This window comes from Microcaecilia unicolor, chromosome 2 (assembly GCF_901765095.1).
Source record: "Microcaecilia unicolor chromosome 2, aMicUni1.1, whole genome shotgun sequence".
Taxonomy (NCBI): domain Eukaryota; kingdom Metazoa; phylum Chordata; class Amphibia; order Gymnophiona; family Siphonopidae; genus Microcaecilia; species Microcaecilia unicolor.
In genome coordinates, this window is record NC_044032.1 from 99,231,321 (window position 1) to 99,253,508 (window position 22,188).

Sequence of the window (22,188 nt, forward strand, 5' to 3'; positions counted from 1 at the left end):
TAAATTTGCATGCACACATCTTATTTGATCATATTTGGCGTCAATAATTGCTTGTTAAAAAGCTGGCATTCAAGTTGTGTGCATACCCAAATTTGCACACATAAGTTTTGATGACTTTTATAGAATTAGGCAGAAAATGCATGCTAAGCTAGTATTCTGGAAAGGTCATTCTGTACAGAATGCTACTTTTAGCATGGATCATCCTGGAACCTAACTTTGGGATTCCCCTATGGGCTAAATTCTCTATTTGGCACCTGAAAACTCCATATGGAGCAAAAATGCGCCTAGGCGTATTCTCTAAAGTATGCCTATGTTTTATAGAATAGGCTTAAATTTAGTTGTGGCCATTTGCGACATGTTTTATGCTTAGTCCACATTTCCCTGCTGTATATAGAATTTGCCTATTTTATTGAAAAAAAAAACCCGTTAGTAGCACAGATTTGACGTCATGTTATATCTGCGGGGATATTATTAGCAATAATGGCACCAAGAAGGATGCCAAACTTCTCTTTGGCTGATAAGCTCCTAGCCAGGCTGTTTTTCCGAAAGGAGAAATGCTATTTTGTCGTCCGTGCCACAGAAGATCATACTTACAGTACAGAAGAGCCTGGGAGAGACTCACAGCCATTTACAACAGAAATGCTGAATTCAACAGGGATGAAAGATGTATTCTACCCAAGTTATGTTTGCGATTGCTGTGTATAATTCCTCCCCAGCTTAGAGAGGCCCATTAGGCATGATGCATTAATCCCAGAGAAATGTGTGGTTTGGTACAGATGACAATCACACCAGCCTCTCCAACTATGCCATGACACATATACAGAGACAGATATGACATGCTACACTGTGAGAAGGTGGAGGCTGGCTCAAGGATGTCATGTCTGGCAAATCTGTCACTTACCTGCCATTCAACCTCCTTCAACCCCACTTATTGTCTCCATATAGAGGGAGGACCTGCACAAGAGGGTGTGCTACCTGCGGCAGCACTGTCTGGATTTCTTCCAGGGGGTGCGTTCTGAGCTCCATACTGAGGAAGTTGACTAACACCAAGTATCTAATGACCCTCTCTACTTTTGCCCCATCTTGATGTCAGCCACTAGGTGCCAATATCTAAATAAGCAAAGGTTGGTCCAAAACTCCATGCTCAACTCCCAAACTTCTATGGCCACCTTAACTGTGCAGGTGATGGAGAGCATGACTGTAACCAATGTCTCTCTTTCCCACCTTTTTAGCTTAAGCAGAAGCTATACCACCCCCTGGACCCAGTGCTGCTGCAGGGCTAGCCTCGCCAGATGAGGAGGAAGAGGAAGCTGAGATGGGGAACCCCCCCCCCCTGATGATGAAGAGAATGAGAACAGTGACAGTGACCACACCACTGGTCCCCATTCTCCTCACTCCCCCCATATACAACCTCTGACCAGCCTGAACCCACCTACCCCATGCTTTTCCACCTGCCATATACCATCCCCTAACCAGCCTATTCTGACTAGCCCCTATTCTCCACCCCCCACCATACACTACCCCCTGACCTGCCTGACCCCACTGCCCTCCATGCTCCCCCTGCCATACCCCACCACAGCAGCAGTCTGATCTCCCTCGGGGTGGGGGGGGGGGGCTGTCAGAGCAGGACAATGGCCTTCCACATGTATCCCTTCTTCCCCAGCACAGCGAGCCCTGGCTCACATCGATACAGGGGCATGTTTTGATGCAGGTACAGCTGTACCTGTGGCTACACCTGCCTCTGAATCTGAAGGTGTGTGGGAGGGGATGGCATACATGTGGGATGCCATTGGCCACCAAGGAACCTGGAAGCTGGACAGACCAGGGTGGAGGATGCCCTAGATCAGATGGCAACCACCCTAGCGCCGATCCTATCTGCTGTAGGGCATCCTGCTATCCCTGGACCCATCACCTCTCAGGACCCTTAGTCTGCCCCATCTCCTGTGGCAGCTCCTGCTGCTCTTGGAGTCTTCATCTCCCTCCCTCCCCTCTCCCCAACTGACCCTTTCCCCTTCCCTATAGAACTTGAAACTGCAACTCCATTCCTTTGAGTCTCATAAGGATGATTTTCCAGGTTCACTGCTCTCACAATGAAACCATTCCTGCTTCAAGTGATACTGACTGTAGGCTTAAAGTATGAGATTGAAGTATAACTTGGCAGGAGCAGTCTGCAGAAGATGCTGAAAATGGGCCTCCAGAAAATCTGTTTATTCATGGGGGACACACTGCTGCAATTTCTGATTTCATTTGGAATCCTAATAAACCTTGGGTTATTTGCTCCATGGTGGAAGACAACATTATGTTAATATGGCAGATGGCTGAAAACATACAATGATGAAGAACCACACGTACCTCCATCAGAACTGGAAACTCAAGGGTCATAAACCTTTAGATAATGGGTACAAGAGCAAAACATACTGGGTATTGTGAATTGTTAAAACTGTTTTCTTTTTTTGACTACATTCCCATTGTTCTGTTGAATGTATTGCTTTGTGGATGCGTGGTTTCTCAATCACAGATGGACACAAGCTTGTCTAGTTGTTAGAATGACAGTGATCTCAGCACTTTTAAGTAAGCTATTATATTTTACAGCATTTAGGAAAAGGAGTTTAATTTTATTTGATATTTTATATAGTTGTATATGTTATATTCTACAAAGTTTTAATGATTTATCCAAAGTTTGATAAAAATTTTAAGCTTATATGGGTGTCTTGTCTTTCATCTTAATGCCTATGGCTGCTGTATCTGGTATGAAGGTTCCAGGCCTACTACAGAGGTTTTATGAGCACTGTGAACAGCAGAAGAGAGAAAGGGCTAACGAGTGCTAGCATGATGTCCTGTCACATGCATATCACTCATAAGATTAGAAATGGGGTTGTCTTGTGGAAGACATATCTATGTACTTCACTGCCGAAGGCTATGTTCTTGTTTGGGGGGGGTTCAAATGCTTTTCTGGGTTATCACCAACATTACAAAGAAAGGAACAGGGCAGCTGAATATAGACACATTAATTGAACTGCCTTGTAAGACACATTCATATGAAAGCAGATATACTCATATTGAAACACCCTCAACAATGAGAATATCAGGAAAAGGTGAACCAGAGACAAAAAGGTACAAATTCCACAGAAAGGGGCATTTTCGATCAGGGACGCCCATCTCCGAGGACGGTGCCACGAAAGGGCAGGGCCAACCGTATTTTCAAAATGAGATGGGTGTCCATCTTTCTTTCGATAATACAGTTGGGGGGCGCCCAAATCTCAACATTTGGGTCAAATGCTGAGATCGCCGGCTGTAGAGATGGGCGCCCTCAGTTTTCAGCCATAAGAGAAACCGAGGTTGCCCATCTCAAAAACAAACAACTCCAAGGCATTTGGTCATGGGAGGGGCCAGGATTCGTAGTGCACTGGTCCCCCTCACATGACTGGACACCAAACGGGCACACTAGGGGGCACTGCAGTGAACTTCACAAATTGCTCCCAGGTACATAGCTCCCGTACCTTTGGTGCTGAGCCCCCCCAAAACCCACTCCCCACAACTATACACCACTACCATAGCCCTAAGGGGTGAAGGGGGGCACCTACATGTGGGTACAGTGGGTTTCTGGTGGGTTTTCAAGGGCTCCCATTTTCCACCACAAGTGTAACAGGTAGGGGGGATGGGCCTGGCTCTGCCTGCCTGAAGTGTACTGCACCCACTAAACCTGCTGCAGGGACCTGCATACTGCTGCGATGGACCAGAGTATGATATTTGAGGGTGGCTTGAGAGGTCTGGCAAAAAAGTTTTTAAAGTTGTTTTTTTTAAGGGTGGGAGGGGGTTAGTGATCACTGGGGGAGTCAGGGGAGGTGGTCATCGGGGCAGTTCGGGCACTTTTTTGTGACTTGGACCTAAAAAAAAGGGACCAAACAAAGCAGACCAAATTTACGCCAGGAACGCCCTTCTTTTTTTCCATTATCAGCCAAAGCCACCATGTCTTAACCATGCCCCCGTCTCACCTTCCATACCCTGCCGACACGCCCCCTTGAACTTTGGCCGGCTCTGCAACAGAAAGCAGTTGGAACCAGCCAAAATCGGCTTTCCATTATACCGATTTGGGCAGGTTCATTAGATGGCCGGCCATCTCCTGATTTGTGTCGGAAGATGGCCGGCCATCTCTTTCGAAAATAAGCAAGAGAGTTTCCTGTTGACCAGGGAGAGTAGTGTAACTGGATCCATGAATTCTCCACATGTATGAGCTATTTCTATGTAGCATATAGGGAATGAGTGTGACTAGTAAATGCTATGCTATGCTATAGTGTGAACTCAGTAGGCAAATGTATGTCAAGAACAAATCACTTACAAATAGTTGGAGACTATTTTGGCCATCACATTGAAGTGAATAACAATGTAAGAGTTAATGGTAGTAGCTCACAGAATGTAGGCAGAAAGAGTAAGAGGAAAAAAAAAAGCAACTTCAACACATTGACCATATCTTTGTATTCCTATTTACAAATGACACGCAGAGAAACAACAGTTCCAGGCTGATTTGCCTTTTCTGTGATGCACATTCATGTGAACAGCTCTAGGTCAGGGTTGCATGTGCTGGGACTCGAATCTGCCACCCTGGCTAGATAAACCATGTGTTCCAACCACTACACTATTTCAGCCAGGGTATAGAGATGCCCCTTAGTATGTTGAGTGTCATTGGGGGGGAGGGGATAAAAGTGCTAAATGCAGCTAAGTCAAGTGAACAGCTCTGGGGTCAGGGTTGCCGCTGCTGGGATTGAAGCTCATCACGCTGGACAGATAAACCATGTATTTGAACCACTAGCGTCCCTCCTACAGGTTACTGAGATACCTCTGATAAACCCCACACCTCTTGAGCCCAAAGGTCATAGCCCAAAGGGGTAAAGGGAAAGGGACTTGATATACTGCCTTTCTGAGGTCTTTGCAACTACAATGAAAGTAGTTTACATAGTATATACAGGTACTTATTTGTACCTGGGGCAATGGAGGGTTAAGTGACTTGCCCAGAGCCACAAGGAGCTGCAGTGGGAATCAAACCTAGTTCCCCAGGATCAAAGGCCGCTGCACTAACCACTAGGCTACTCCTCTACTGAGGGATCCCAACCTCTGCTTGAGCTAGAAAAAGCATTCAACATCTCTCTGTCCCTGGTATACACTATCCGTTTCTAGCAAGCAAGCAATCAAGCTGTACAGGATTTAGTGGGTGGGTGAGCAGTGGAAATGGTGGGAATGAAAACTACTACTCTTGCCCCATAGGCCACTTCATAGGGGCCACAATATCTCACATTTGAAACACTGAAATATATATTCCCACCACCAAACTTTTCATAGTACTTACCTGTCACAAAACGCCTAGCACCTTAATCCTGCGGCCACCTCGAGGGTCTGTCCCCAGCACTACTAAGGCCCATCTGCACCTGAACTTGTACTCTATAGGTTTATTATCACATAACTTGAACAGAAAAAAAGGTGAAATCAGCAAACAATAACAGGTAACTGAACATGGATCAATTATAAACATTTTGTTTACTACCGGAGTAGTACTTGGGGAGTTCAGGAAATATAGCTGCTCACAGGTTTTAACTGTGAACAGGGCCTCAGTAAAGAGACTTTTCTCTCTCTCTCTCTGCTCCCTAGCTGAGACTAAAGAAAAATCCAGTACCTCCTGACTAGATTTGAACTCCAGGGCCAATCGGAGGCCGATGCATCAACTTTAAAAGTATCTGGCCAATGATACAGCAAATTGCCTTTCCACAAGCTTAAACTGAAAAAGAAAGTCTTTTTCTGCAACAGCTTTAAAACACACACAAAAAAAAAAACACCATCTGCTGGCCAATTAGGAGAAATACACTTCATAAAACAATACGGTCACAGGCTTAGAAACCCATTGTTTTGTCACACCTCTCCTCTTTAAGAGAGACCCCGGACTGCGGCCTCTTCCATCCACTAGTTGGGTCTCAACAGTCCAGTGTCAGGGCAGTCCTGGCTCTTCCTTCGTGGAAAGTCCATTAACATTTCCATGTTCATTGCCCTTCTGGTGCTGTATGGTGAAGTTGTACATCTGGAGGGACAGGCTCCACCAGAGTAGCTTCCCATTCTCTCCCCAGACTCTTTTAAGCCAGACAATGGATTTTGATCTGTGATGACAGTAAAGTGTTGCCCATACAGGTACGGTTGCAGTTTCTTAATGGCCTACACTTAAGTCCAAACTTTCTCAATAGTGGTATATGTTATCTCTCTGTCAAGGAGCTTGCGACTCAGGTATACAATCAGGTGCTCCTCCCCTCTGCTATTCACTTGACTGAGAACAGCCCCAATGCCAGATGTCGACGCATTTGTCACATCTTTGCGGAAAATCAGGTGCAACTAGTACGGGAGCTGTGGATACAAGCCATTTCCAGCTGGAATTCCCGCTCTATACGCCACAACTGGAATTCACACTCAACTCTTCACACTACAGCCATCTAGATGCTGTTGTTCTACCATAGAGATCTGCCAACTCACGGGCCTCTGCCCACAAGGAGTCTGGTCTCCCCTCAGGAGAACTCTTCATAGGCTGGTCCTGCAGCTCCTCCTTACTGAGGTCATCCAGTTGCTCTTGTTAGGTCAGGCATATCCGGTGTCTGAGGGCTGCTACTAGTCACCATCAGCACACTGCTAATCTTCTAACACTACCAAAAAAAAAAAAACCTGGACAGGAAAGGGACCCTGTTACTGCTGCACTCGTTTACTGTGCTTTGTGTCTGGAGGTTACAGATAAAAACTCTGAACCACTCAGTGGATGGTGACCCTTACCCCTGCACTGAGCCTGACAATCCCACCAAAAAGAAGGACAAGGTCTGTCACAGAATGCCTAGCCACCTGCCTGGGGCTAACCCTGCAGCCACTTAAAGGCTGTCCGCCTGCACCTGAACATGTGCTCAACACTAGCACCCTAATAACACCGACTGGGTCCCAACCACCTCTGGGCGAGTCTCCTGCTCTCACATTATCCCCAATGATTTCTAGGTTACTGGGGCCACACTCCCAGTGGTCCCACAGTTCCTATCTAGAAAGCACTCACAGACCCAACACACTAACCACCAGGATTCTTAGTCAGTCCTGACAGAGTCAAACTTAAAAAAGGTTTATTGCCATAAAAAATATTGAACAGTGAACTATAAAAACAGCTGGAAAATAAGCAAATAACAGGTAACTGGATAAGGATCAGTTATAAAACTATCTAAACATTTTATCACTACCTGGATAGTGCCTGGGAAGTACAGGATATACAGCTGGTTACAGAATATAACTGCTCACAGGGTCTTAGTAAAGATGTCTCTCTCTCTCTCTCTCTCTCTACTTCCAAACTGAGACTGGAGAAAAATCCAGTATTTCCAGACTTAATTTGAGCTCCTCGTCCAATCAGAGCCCAGAACAACATTTTTTAAAGTAACTGGCCACATCACTGCAGGTTACTTCCTCTTTGTGTTAAACTAAAGAAGGAACAGTCATTTTCTCTATAACAGCTTTAAACATAAAACATGTACCCCCTGCTGGCCAAACTAGAGAAATACACTTCAAGAAATAATACAGTTCACAAGCTTACAAATCCACTGTTTTGTCACAAGGGGTCACCAGCATAGATTTTGAAAACAGCATCAAACTGTCAATTTAAATGCACCTCTGATTTAAATTTTCATGAAATACAAACTACACAGTATGACTTGGACTTAGCATTTATGTACAAACTCACAAATATATGCACCATTTACCATTCTTTTCATTCTGCCTACAACATACTTCAGGAGACATTCGGTGTTCAAGCATAACTTTTTTATTTATATACTACAGAAGAGCCTTTAGCTTCAAAAGGTGTGGCTTATTTTCATGGAGAAAGCATTCTAATACATCATCACTTCAAATGCTCATCAGTTTTCTTTATTTACACAAACTTAAAAAGTCGCATGTGGTTATTCTTCGAGAACGTCTGCTTCCTCAAGGACTGCATATCGTAAGCCCACACTTGGTCTAAGCCAAACCCCTCAGAACATGTTGGTGACCAATGAGGAAAGGGGAAACGACAGACAATCACTCTAGCATCATCAGGCAGTTCAGCAGATAATTTATTTTCTAGTGTTTCCATCTAAACAAGAAAGAGGCATGTACAATTTAACTTCACAATGGCATATTTCAACTACGCATATACAGTGACATGTAAAAGTCTTTACATCCTTGTACATTTTTCACATTCTGCTGTCTAAACAATATAATTCAAAATGCTTTCAAGTAGGAGTTTGTTTCACTAAACAACATAGTCTGTACTTTCAATGTATGTTATTTACTGCAGGATCTTCAGGTGCACTGATGGTATTAGCGTGCATCATTAGCAAGTGGCCCTCTAAATAACATTAGTGGTAAGGTTACATGAGGCATATTTTCAAAGCACTTAGCCTTCCAAAGTTCCATAGAAACCTAAATTTCAAGATCTGGGTGTCCACGACCGTATTATCGAAACGAAAGATGGACGTCCATCTTGTTTCAATAATACGGGTTTCCCCGCCCCTTCACTGGGACGTTTTGCGAAGATGTCCTCAGCAAAACTTGGCCGTCCCTTTTGATTATTGTCCTCCACATATATATATTTAATACCTTGAACAGTATTTTAAATTATTTTAAAATGCACAGTATCCGTCTCTCACAGCTTAAACCCTCATGATTATAAGACATCCAAGCTCTGTTTCTCCTGGTTCGCAAACAGGCTTTTGTAAGAAAGAGCTCCTTCCCATACCCCATCTCAGCATCCCTCATTTGCAAGCAGCCTTTTGCTGGAAAGCAGTCCCTCCCCATACCCCCATCTCAGCAGTCAGGCAGGAAAATGAAATAGGTTAAAAAAAATGGTAGGCTCTGTGCATTTGAAAAAGCCTCTCATCTGTACTGATTGTTTTATTTATTGGAAAAAGTTACAGGTGTTGAATTGTTACTCCTATAAAATAAATCTAAACCTACCAAAGGTCAGTGAAACCAGTCATTTAAAATTGCATAAAATAGCCTGTTAACAGGGAGGAACAACCAGCAGGGACATTTCTCTCCCTGTAGGTTTTTCCTAAGTAAAAATCCAAAATGGCTACATATTATATACTAATCCACAGATGATGTATTGTATCTATTCTATTTATGGGTAACAAAATACAAAGATCAGGGGTTAGAATACAGATGGCCAATTCCAGGACTATAACAAATGCTTTCTTAACCATAAACAATGCACATTGGAGCCTGAGAAAAGAAAACATTCCTCAACAGCCAGCTTATCTTTGACGTCTTCAATCTACATAAATTGGGCCTTCCTGGGGTAAAGTGTGAAGGCTGAGAGAACATTAAACTCATAATATAGCAACATTTTTTACTATTTTTCAGAAACGAAGTTAACCCTAAATTAACCAGTTCCACACAGGTAAGTAAACCAACAATTTTATGAAAAAGTTGTTACATAGCAATTCTTTACACATAGATTGCTTGGTCTAGAGGTTTTTAATAAAGAAGGTTTGAACAAAATACAAACAAGGAATGTTTTGAATACAAATAGGCACAGATTTTAACAAAGAAGGTTTGAAGAAAATACAAAGAATATTTTGAGCACAATTCTCATGAAGACAGGACATGATCAGTAATTGTACGGGAGTGTGTTAAAATTCTGACCCAAAACTCTTGTACTAGACAAGCTCCTGGACACTTTATCACAACTACACAGACCCTGAAATTTTTGTGAGCAAGGGGTGAGTGGAATCCTCCCTTTGTAACAGCGGTTATTGTATCTGGGTTTTAAAAGGTTTGGACAAGTTCCTGAAGGAAATGTCCATGGTCTGCTATTGATACAGACATGGGGAAAGCCACTGCTTCCCTGGGATCGGTAGCATGGAATGTTGCTACTATTTGGGTTTCTGCCAGGTACATGTGGCCTGCATTGGTCACTGTTCAAAACAGGATACTGGGCTAGATGGACCAAGCTATTCTTATGTTCTTAAAGAATTGCTACATAATTAATTTTTTCATAAAAATTTTGGTTTACTTACACATAACTTTTCTGTTGGTTTATTTACAGGTAACTTTTCTAGTAAATAAAACAAATCAATAGAGATGCTTTTCAAATGCATGAAGGCTGCCATATTTTTGTGACCTACTTCCCCTTCCTGCCTGGCTGCTGGGATGGGGGTATGGGGAGGGGCTGCTTTCCTGTAAATCCTGCTTGTGAACCAGGAGAAATAATTCCTGGATGTCTTACTACCAAACGAAAGTTTAAGCTATGAGAGACACATGCTGTGCATTTTAAAATACTGTTCAAGCAAATGTCAAAATTAATTTACAAGATTGTGTTTAAACTTCTGAGTTCGGCACTTTATGTTTGCTTATGATGGAATCACATTGTAGAAAGTGGAGGGGGTGCGAGGAGAGCTGAGAGAACAGAAGGGGGTTAGTGGGCTTCTGACAGAGTTAAAGTCAGCATGAAGGTCTGATTAAACATTACCCCTTTTCTTCCAGCTTAGAGAGAGTGCACAGGAGTTCAGCATTTGTAAAAAAAAAAAAAAAAAAGCCAGAAAAGAAGTTTGTGGCTATCAGATTTAAGGTGGCTGTAAGGCTCACATCCCAGATTAGAAGGTCTGACAATAGCAACAGGGGATGTGAGGTTTCTCCTTTATATTTAAAGGTAATCAATAGAAATAAAACAAAATAAATATATATATATATATATATATATATATATATATATATATATATATACTGTCATCTACCAAGATTTGCTTATTTCCAATCTGACGAAGAAGGGCAACCTTCGAAAGCTAATCAAGAAATGTACTAAGTTATGTCCAATAAAAAAGGTATCTTATTTTCTTTTTCATGTTTTATTTTGTTTTATTTCTATTGATTACCTTTAAAAGTGGACTAACACGGCTACCACACCACTCTCCTTTATCTCTGTGGTTTATGTTTACAGGAACCTCTGGTATGCCTTCAAGTAGGCAGGCTTGAGATAAACCTAAAAATGCTGAGAAATTGTTTGCAGGTTTGTGTCTGTGTGCTAGTGCTGTAAAAACACAGCATCAGACAGCCACAGAGAAAAGAAATATAAATTCAGACATTGCACAAGATGATGTTCTTTGGGGGCTGTAAAAAGCAAGTTAATGATGCAGACAGGCAAAGAAGAAAAAAATCAGCACAAAATGATGTTCTTTAAAGGGGCTGTAGAAAGCAAGATAATAAGGTAGTTAGGCAATCACACAGAGAAAAAGAAAAAAAAACAGCACTTGAACAGTTTATTTAAACCATGGATGATGGAGAGAGCTGTGATGATCTGTCTGCATTTGTGAAAAAAAAAACAAAAAACAAAAGCCAGGCTAACTTTTCTTTTGTATCTGTCTGACGTAAAAAGCAGATTTTTTCTTTTTAAGTGATAAAAGGCTTGCAAATCTAGCAGAATAATAAAGGAGTAATGCTGTGGCCATGATTGAAAAAATAAAAAAGAAAGTTGAAGGATAGGAGAAATAAATGGAACCTGACTGTGCATGTTGGTTATGTTCCTTCGAGGCTGCAGGGTGTGATGTCTTGTGATGTCGCTGATCCAAGACAGTGGTGAATAGTGAAAACTAGAAGTGAAGTCATGGGCACCGTCATCTTGATTTGTGTGACCCATAGGCACCACCATCTTGGAGTATGGTCCATGCAGAGTTATGACATCACCTCCTGTGACATTACCAAAACGGGCAGGAGGGGTGGGAAATGGGCATGGCTTGGGCATATCTTTGATTCTGACTGGCTGATGCATGGGTTACAGGACCGGAAATGGGCATGACCACCTATCAAAATATGCAAAATCAGGTTTGACAAAAGCTATGTAACTTTTCTACTACTGTATCCCCAGTATTGTTAATATTCAGGCACTATTAAATAAGGTTCATGCAGTGGCGTACCGGGGGGGGGGGCGGTGGGGGCGGTCCGCCCCGGGTGCACGCCGCTTGGAAACGAATGATGCTGACCGGCGCGCGGCACCCCCCCAGCGGCGTACACCCGGGGGGATTCTTTCGCCGGGGGGGGTCGCCGCGCTGCACGGGGGGGGGGGGGGGGGCGCTGCACCGGCGATCCGCCCCGGGTGTCAGCGCCCCTCGGAACACCACTGGGTTCATGTCACTCAAATTTCTTTTGGCCTGTGAGAGAACACAGAACTAAAAATCTGAATATTTTTGGAAGGCAGACATTACTCTTAGTTAAAAGGAAACCAACAAATCGCTTTGGTACAGATTATACTAACAAATATATAGGGCCCTTTTATTAAAATGCTTTAGTAGTACATTTTAACATGGGACTTTCCTGCACATTAAGCCCATTTTTAAGTGGTCCTAAAACAGGACTTTTTTTTTTTTGCAGGTCTCATGCTAATTTTTCCATTAGCATGTGAGACCTGCCAAAATATTAACATGGGAGCACTTACTACCTACTATTTAGGTGGTGCTAAGCTCCTGCATTGTCTGCGTTATCTGCAGTTTGCGTGCACTAATGCAAATGTGCTAGCTGGATAACACTTTCCATGTTCATTACACACATCCCATTCCCAAAAAACATAAAATAAATAGTATACAATTAGTGCACGTTGGCAGGCAAATTACTGCAAAAACTTTAATGTGTTTTCTGGTACGTTTGCGTTAAGGCTTAATAAGGTCCCTTAAACAAGCAAGATTTTGCACCTACCACAGATCCTTCCTTGGACAAATTATATTTACAAAACAGCAATGAAATAGTCCTAACAAAATATTACTCACTTAAAATTCTCATTACAGAATGAAATAATGACGGTATGTTTTTGTTTTTTTTCATCTGTGGGTTTAACTTATAAATATGCACAATGAAAACATTAGCAACCATGGATGCAAGATATTTTGAAGTAGATACTGCTTTCAACATCTGGGCAAATTTTATATATATATATATATATATATATATATATATATATATATATTGGAAAAAAGAGTATTTTAATGTAAAAATAGCATTTATTGAGCTATATAGGTTTACCTTATTTTTTGTTTATGGAAAAAATGTTTAATACTGTATATCTTGCCGTGTGTGTGTATGTGTATATATATATATATATATATATATATGTACTTTGGGATGATTAACAGGGGTTAAGGCCTCCTTCAATACAAAGGCAATGGAGAGTCCAGTTAGTGGAAATACATTTTAGCTTTGAACAGAAAATGTACAGCATCTAGCCTATGAAGTACAAATAAAATTATCACCATATTATGAAACACTAAATCCATGACATGATCCATAGGGAACTAGCAAAGCGCTATGCTTGAAGTTTACTGAACTCTGAACATCAGGTACACAAGCAGAATGCCCCATTTAATGCTGGTAATTCATTGCTCTATTCCAGTTTGTTCAAATGCAGTCAGAATGCTGTTTTACTAAGGACCTCTTATCAAGCTGCGGAAGCAGTTCCCGTGCGGCAACGCAAACGGAGCCCAAAGTGAATTGGTTTTGTTGGCATTACTGCATCGGGAGCCACTACGAGGCCCTACATTTGGAAACTCTGGGCACCAGAACAGTGCTGCTAGGCCAGAAACTCAGGGGCCCTTTTACTAAGCCGCGTAACATGCGTCAAAATGGAGTTACCGCCCGGCTACCTCCTGCCTCTTGCAGTAATTTCATTTTTGGCGTGTCAAGTGGCATTTAACACATGCGTAGGTCATTATCACCTGGTTACCATGCGAGACTTTACCAATAGGTCAATGGCTGGCAGTAAGGTCTCAGATCCAACATAGCAATTTTCACTTTGCTGCATGTCCATTTTCGTCAAAAATTTTTGTAAAGGCATTTTTTTTACAGGTATGCTGAAAAATTATTCTGTGCGTGCCCAAAACACGAGTCTACACTACCGCAGGCCATTTTTCAACACGCCTCAGGGAGGCTACAAGAAATATCAGACTAAACTGTAAAGTGTGATGGGATCTGATGTGCATTAAAGGAATCAGATAAGCCTAAATCATCATCCATGGCAAAATATAGTACCTTTTTATGAGAGAAACATAATATTCCACAATTAGATATATTTACTGATATCTTTAAACATCAGACTAAGCAGGCACAACCTCATCGACTCGCCCTCCTCCTCTCTATATACTCTTTGCTGATCAATCTACTTGTCTCTTTGTCTGATATGGAAGTGATATTGTCAATATTGATGGCTACATAACACTTATCTGTATCTGGAGGAAAGTGAGCACACCACCAGATACAGATAAATGTTATGTAGCCATCAATATTGACAATATCACTTCCATATCAGACAAAGAGACAAGTAGATTGATCAGCAAAGAGTATATAGAGAGGAGGAGGGCGAGCCGATGATTAAACATACACACACAAGCTAAGATTCGCCATGAAGGTGAAGTGAAATTAGCTGTGGTGGACATACGAGACCCCCCCTAAGAAATAGTAAAGAATCATTACTCTTCAAGATTGCTCTACTTCTATAGATTTTGCTAGTATCCTAGAAATAAGCAGTGGATTTTCTCCAAGTCCATTTTAATAATGGTCTATGGACTTTTCCTTTAGGAAGCCATCCAAACCTTTTTAAAACCCTGATAAGCTAATTGCTTTTACTACATTCTCTGGCAACGAATTCCAGAGCTTAATTACACGTTGAGTGAAGAACCATTTTCTCCGATTCATTTTAAATTTACTACTTTGTAGCTTCATTTCATGCCCCCTAGTCTTAGTATTTTTGGAAAAACAAGCGATTCACGTCTACCCGTTCCATCCCACTCAGTATTTTATAGACCTCTATCATATCTCCCCTCAGCCATCTTTTCTCCAAGTTGAAGCCATTTTAGCCTTTCCTCATAGGGAAGCCATCCCATCCCCTTTATCATTTTCATTGCCCTTCTCTATACCATTTCTAATTCAGTGGGCTGAATGCTTCTATAAAATCTGTTATTCTGGAGAATTTTGCAGAACAGAGATTAATATGACTTCATTAGATATGTGGTTCTAGCCAGGCATTAGCATGAGTCACAATAATCTGTACTTGTCAAGTAACAAGAACCAAACATTATGAATTAATATTAAGTAATAGCTAAGTGCCTTCACCAATCACAGAAGCATACACAAAACAGGAAGCATACTATACAATATAATCACTGGTCAGGTCCTTTTAGATGCTTTTGTTTTCACAAATATTACCAGCATATTTTGTTACTAGTCTTTTTATGCAGTCGTCATGTACTGTATCATAAGCTGTTTCCATCTTTAGGATTTCTTTGCATGCTCTATGGTAGTGGTTCTTAATATAATCGTTGGGGCACACCCAGCCAGTTGGATTTTTAGAATATCCGTAATCACTATGCACGAGAGAGATTTGCATGCACTACCTCCTTAGTGTGCAAATCTGTCTCATGCAAAGTCATTGTGGAAATCGACTGGCTATGTGTGTCTTAAGGACTGGGTTGAGAACCACTGCTCTATGCATTTCCATTATGCAATACAGCATTGTAAATGTTAATGATCAAACATATACAGTATGAAAATGACTTTACAATTGTGCTGTAACATATGCTCTTTAATTTGAAAAACTCTTAAGAGTTATTTAGATTCCATCAGCTTACAAACACTAGATATAGGCCAATGACAGATTTAAGCATATAATTGTTCATAGTATCCTATGAAAAGTCTAAAATCTGCACAGGCACTTCATTTAATCTGCGTCCCCATCTCTTATTCGGTAGAACACAAGAATTAAATCTTCATGACACTCCCCTTGTTTCTAATAAATTTCCACAAATGAAAACCCATGGCAAGGATCACTGTGCCTCCTCACCTCTGCGGCTGCTATCAATGCTGTCCCTCTCAAATTCTGTGGTTCTCATTGCTCTGTCAATCTTTCCTATTTGAATTCACATTTTCTCTATTTTCCTCAACCAAAATGACCCCTTACTCAGATGTTTTAATGGGATATAAGCACTTCTTTCCCCATCATCAACAAATAATCTCTTTCTTTCTTTCGACTTTGGAGTTTGAGTAAGATGCTATATAAGAAACAGAATCCTATATAATAATTTGCACCTCCAATGTTCTACGTCTGGATGCCTGGGTTCATAACACAATTCCCATTGGTCCGCCCTCGTGTCGGAATGTGATGATGTCAGAGGGCGGATCAATGAGAGTGAAGGGAAACCAGCAACAGCCAGCCACAGAGCGTTGGAGGTGAGGATTCAATCGCGGGAGAATCGCCCCCTCCCTCCCTCTCCCCATGTCCTCCACGTTCAAGGCCCCCCCTCTCCTACGAGTTCCAGGCCCGCCCCCTCCTTCCCCTCCAAGTTCCATGCCCCCCTCTCCTCCGAGTTCCAGACCCCATGCCTCCCTCCCTCTCTCTCTCCCCCCTCCAAGTGGCAGCCCGACCTCTTCTCCCAGTCCTCTGCCTGCCCCTTGCCTTCCTGCGTGCTGGCCTGAATTTAAAAGTTCTTACCTCTGGGTCTGCCGGCACCAGTAAAAGGCGAGCAGGCACGGCGCTTCAGCCTGCCTTCCCTTCTGTCTCAGCTCTGCCTGTGGTCCAGCCCTCATTTCCTGTTTCTGGAAGGGCAGGACCAGAGGCAGAGCTGAGACAGAAGCGAAGGCAGGCTGAAGCGCCGTGCCTGCTTGCCTTTTACTGGTGCCGGCGGCCCCCAAGGTAAGAACTTGTAAATTCAGGCCGGCACACAGGAAGGCGAGGGGCAGGCGCAGGACTAGGAGAAGAGGGCGGGCAACGCAGGTCGGGCTGCCACTCGGAGGGAGGGGGGCCTGGAACTCAGAGGGGAGGAGAGAGAGGGAGGGAGGCGCGGGGGTCTGGAACTCGGAGGAGAGGGGGGCATGGAACTCGGAGGGGAGGGGAGGAGAGGGAGGCAGGGATGTGGGCATGGAGGATAACCTTGCTAGCGCCTGTTTCATTTGTGTCAGAAACAGGCATGTTTTACTAGTATTATAATAATTATGTGTGCTGAAGCAACAATGTAAAATCATTCATCTCAGGAAATTAAGTGTAATTATGACAGCATAATTACTCAACTAGCCTTGGCATAATTTTCAACTATCTTCAGTTTTTTTCCCCAACAAAAAAGAACTAAATACTTACCGCATTTGGAGCCAGAAAAACTGTCACATTATTATAACTTGACAGATTTGCCTGAAATATGAAAGAACATGTGAGGGCGCATGGTTACCCAGAAACCTGCCAGTTGCTTTTTGCTTCATTCAATTCTGGTACCATCTTCCCTTGAGTTCATTAAAATACCAAAGGGGAGCTAAATTAAACAACAGCAATTTCTTTCAGTTTCAGTGAGGAAGATGCCATTTAGGATCATGTTCTCCTCTCAACCCCTTCTGAAATGTATACACAAATCTCACCCCTGCAAAAATACTCTGATGTACTGCTAGTCACCTCAGTTGTTGTTCCACTTCCAACACTTATGTCCTTTACCATCAAAACACAACAGAGAATGCAGATAGCATTTAGGTATTGAAAGTTGTAGGAAAACTTGGGGTAAATGATTATAGTACCCATATTTTGAACTGCATCAGTAGAAAATGAATGGGATACGAGTTTGATATCACTAACTATTTGTATAATGAGAAACTGATCTGATTTAAAAAAAAGTAATTGGAGTTAATTAGCATTTTCCTGACACATTAATGGTTATTGGTGATTTGGATTGTCACTTTTATATTGAAATTTATGCACCATATAACAGAATCTGGCTCCAAGCACCAAATTCTCTAACAACTGCTGGCTGACTCATGTCCCTCCATTGTAGGCCACTGATGGAGTGCTGTTAGAGCAATGCTCAACGCCCTTGAGAGGAGCAAAGTAAGATGGATCTCTTGCTATCTGGTAACCAGTCTTAACAGTAAAATAGGACCAACTCTGAAAAGGAGCCACACTGATCTCTAGAATACCTGGTGATTTGGAAAGAAAACCACAGATCTGCAAAGCAGTACCTAGCAGTCGGGAATATGACAAGCAATCAGCTTCTACAGTAGACTCAACCCTGTCCACAGGACACACCAAGCCAGTCAGGTTTTCAAGATGCCCTCTGTTATGCCCCCATATTCATGAAGGCAGGGGTGCATTGTTATGTATATTTAGTATGACTCTTATTTGTATTCAATTGCATTGTCTGTGTATAGATAGCACTGTATATTAGGGCTGCTATCCCTATAGTTTGCAGTATCCTGTGACTGACTCCTTGTGAGCTTTCCCTATTGGCTTTTAGTTCTAAGCTAGGGCCAGCCCTCCCTCTCTGCCCCTGGGGGCTGTGTGAGAGAGTCCCAGTCTTCCTAGTATGCCTTTGTGATAAGCAGCTATTCTAGGGGCCGATGCCTCCTTAATTTACTGTGATTCCATCAAGATTTTTCGCCATCTTCCCAAGTCATTCCCTATGCTGAATTACTCCCCCTTATTCCCCTTTGAGTGTAACAGCTTTTCTTCTCAGCTGGGCTGAGATTCTGGCCATCTCCTTACCTCTGGGGTGGCTAGATACAGACTATGTGCACAAGGCAACAATTCTCTTCCAAGCCACTGAACTATAAGTTGGAATTTCTTTGTTTATTATGAGTACTACAATAAGGATTTGCTTAAGAATTGAGAGCCTACTGGTAAAGTTTCTACTTGGGAATGGTTTAGCTGGCTGTTTAAACGCAAAGAGACTTCCCAGATTATACTAATATTTCAATTACAACTGGACATTGGCCATTCAAGTCTAGCTTATTTGACCATCCTATATAATAAAACGCACCTCCAACGTTCTGAAGCTGACTGTGTGGACATAAGCCTTGACGCATTCATGCTTCTGTATCCATCTCCTGAAATGATGATGTCTCCCACTTCCGGGTGCGTCAGCAGCGACAGTGCCCAATCATAACATAAGAGAGCGAGCCAACTCCATCGCGTACCTGTGCTGACGGGGAACCCCAACCCCCGACAGGTGAAGTCCTCTTCTCGGCTGCCGCGGCGTTGCTTGTTGAATGATCTGATCAAGTTTCTGTGCGTGCGTCTGACATCAGACGCACACACAGAAACTTGATCAGACCATTCAGCAACAACGCCGGTGCAGACGAGAAAAGGACTTCGCCTGTCGGGGGGTTGGGGTCCCCCATCAGTACAGGTACGTGATGGCGGCAGGGGAGGGTTTTGGCGGAAAGGGGGTGGTCGAGAGGGTTGTGGCAGGGGGTCCAGGGGTCAGTAACGCGGAGGGGGGTGTTGAAATCGGAGGGAGGGGGAGTCTAACTCAGTGGGAGGGGCGTGAGGGGGCCTTGAACTGGAAGGGAGGGAGGGGGGTCTGGAACTCGGGAGGAAGGAAGGAAGGAAGGGAGGGAGGGGGCGTGGGTCTCTGAGGGGACAGAGCGAGACAGCGAGGGAGGGTGGGGGATTACTTTGCTAGTGCCCGTTTCATTGCCTGCCGAAACGGGCTTTTTTTATTAGTATTACATAACACTACTTCTTATATTCCGCATCTACCAATGGAATTCAGTGTGGATTGCAGTGAAGAGCAAACAGGCCGATCCTGTGAATTAACATCTATTAGACTAATATTAGGCCGATTTAACAAACATATTAGCTTAAGATAAAAAATTTCTTAAGATAAAAATTTCTTAAAAAGAAAAGTTTTTAAAGCTTTCCTAAAATCAGAGAACTTCTCAGTTGCAAAGGAAGTGAATTCCATAACATAGGTGCCTGATACATAAGACTAGTGGAGAAAGTGGTCCTAGATTTCAGTCTACTTGGATTAGGATAATGAAGTAATAGATGATATCTTTATTGGTCATTTGGACCCAGCTAAGCAAATATGCTTGAGTTAGACCATAAAGAATTTTATGAACTATTGTGCAAACCTTAAACTGAATTTGAGCTTCCACCAGTACTGTTATTGTTTATTTCTAGTTAGTTTAGTGTGCTGGATCAATACTCAGTACAAATGATTTATGGTTTCATTGTACCGATAGCTGATTTCCATGTACGTAGAAAAATTTCTTTTGAGCATAAACTAGAATGGATTCTCCTGTTGGTAGGTTTTGGTATTCTGACCAAGAAATTAGATTCAGATTTTAATCACCAAGCTATTTGTACAGCTGAGCAAACCAAAACGAGCTAGAACATCAACAGGTCTTTATATGCCTGACAAGTTAGATGCAATCCGGGCGCTTTGTAGTAAATGGAAGGACTTCCCCATATAATTTTTAGGCAGAGTGGCATTGGTTAAGATGGTTCTTTTCCCCAAGGCTTTGTACCTTCTCCAGATGATGCCTCTGTGGATAACAAGTAAGGATGAGAGAGCTTTCAGAGGAGTGATTTCTTCCTTTACATGGGGAACACGGAGAGCACGAATTGGGCATAATAAACTGACTCGAGAGAGAGGCGGGAGGGGGGAGTCAACTCCATGCACACTAATAGAAATGCATCAACATACTCTCTTCTGAACTCTCTTCCCCCGTATTTTCTCCACACTTAAAAATCTACCCACAGATAAAATTGTTATACCCTAACGCTCTCTTGCTATTATTCGATTGCCCTATTATCTCCCCAATGTTACATTCCATAGTTTCTATGCCCCTAATGATGTTTTGACTTGACTTTGTCTTACCATAACTCTTCACAATGTAACCCATAATCGCACTGTAACAAACTGTATTTCCATCATTCACAATGTATTGTAAGCCACACTGAGCCCGCAAATAAGTGGGAAAATGTGGGATACAAATGCAATAAATAAATAAATCCTGCTGAAATGAGTGTCTCTCTCTGTCCATCCCAAATACCCAGTGTACCGAATGCATAGGCGCCCGGTATAAGAGGCTTGGGGAGGGGGTTTAAATTGTTAATTGCAGCAGCTGCAGTGAAAGCCCGTCTCTAGCCCTTCCAGTTGTAGAAATTGGTGTAATTTGATTACCTTACTGCTGGGAGAGCAGGGGGGTTGGCTGGAGGTGTCCTGGGTTGCCAGGGAGATATTTAACTAGGATCATGAATTCCTGCACATGAGCAGTTCACACCAAAGAGACTTGCACTGTCCCCTGAAATTTTAAAAGTGCTAAAAATAAGTTTTAAAAGTATTTACATTAAATTTAATTGCAGAATTTAGGTGCTAGAAAGTGAGATTGGTATGCTATGTACTCAAATTTGCTCAAGCCATATGCAAATTAGTCTGTTTTTGGGAGGTTCTCATTTGCATATTTATGGGTAAAAATGGTTGGAAATGTTTACAGCCTTAATGTTAGGGCATGGCTCTGATCAAAAATGTGAAGTTTGATCCAAAAACAAAAGGTTTATCTAGTGTTTTTGACTAAAAATTCCCATTAGAGTGTATGTTAATCTGCATTCAAATAGAGCTCTCTGATTGGATGAGCAGCTCCTGTTAGAAAATCTGCCCGGTAATAGAGAGATTTGACTGAGACAGGATCTGCATGTTTGAGCTCCGTGTGTAAGAAAGGAAAGAAAGAATTGTTGTTTGATCTAAGTTGACTGAAATTATAAAAGAGTGCCTGATTATGTGGTAAATGAGAAAATATTTGAAAAGAGATTGGTGGAAATTTAAGTTTGAGGTTTCTCTATTGAGAAAAGGATCTGAATATTTCACTTGTAAGCCTTCCCTTCGTTCCCGTCAGTGTCCCGCCTTCTTCTGACGTCATTTCCTCTTTCTGTGAGGGCGGGACACTGACGGAAATGAAGGGAAGGCTTATAAGGCTAGAGATGGGCTTTCACTGCGGCTGCTGCAACGGAGGCAGGGGAGCGAGAATTGTTGAGAGTGGGTATGGATGGTTGGAGGGGGGGGCAGGGGAGCGAAGAGAATCGCTGGGTGGGTGTGGATGGCTGGAGGGGGGCAGGGGAGAGGAGAGAATTGTTGGGTGGGTGTGGATGGCTGGAGGGGGCAGGGGAAAGGAGAGTTGTTGGACATGGATGGAGGAGAGGGAAGGGAGAGAGAAGAAATGCTGGACATGGATGGGGAGGGAAGAGTGAGGAAGGAGATGAGATGAAGGAAAAGGAAGAGAGAAAAACTGCACATAGATGAAGAAAATAGGCAGAAGCTGGATCCACTGGACAGTCAAGTCTGCGGAGGACCCAGCTTTTACTTACGGATGTAGGTCAAGAAATGAAGAAGAAAGGCGGAAAGTAAAGAAATA

General features: G+C 42.6%; 1 protein-coding gene across 2 annotated transcripts in view; it reads right to left on the reverse strand.

Moving 5' to 3' along the window:
• Positions 1 to 7,625: 7,625 nt before the first annotated feature.
• The window catches only part of LOC115462267 (ATP synthase subunit C lysine N-methyltransferase-like), a 64,331-nt gene continuing 49,768 nt past the window's right edge, over positions 7,626 to 22,188 (reverse strand). The window contains exons 5-6 of one of the 2 annotated variants that reach the window (XM_030192276.1): positions 17,150 to 17,200; positions 7,628 to 8,131 (exon numbers count right to left, since the gene is read on the reverse strand). In XM_030192276.1, the coding sequence (XP_030048136.1) occupies positions 7,931 to 8,131; positions 17,150 to 17,200 (252 nt within the window). In that variant the 3' untranslated portion in view covers positions 7,628 to 7,930. Of the gene's footprint in view, positions 8,132 to 17,149; positions 17,201 to 22,188 lie in introns of both variants that reach the window. The other variant, XM_030192277.1, reaches the window with a different exon arrangement.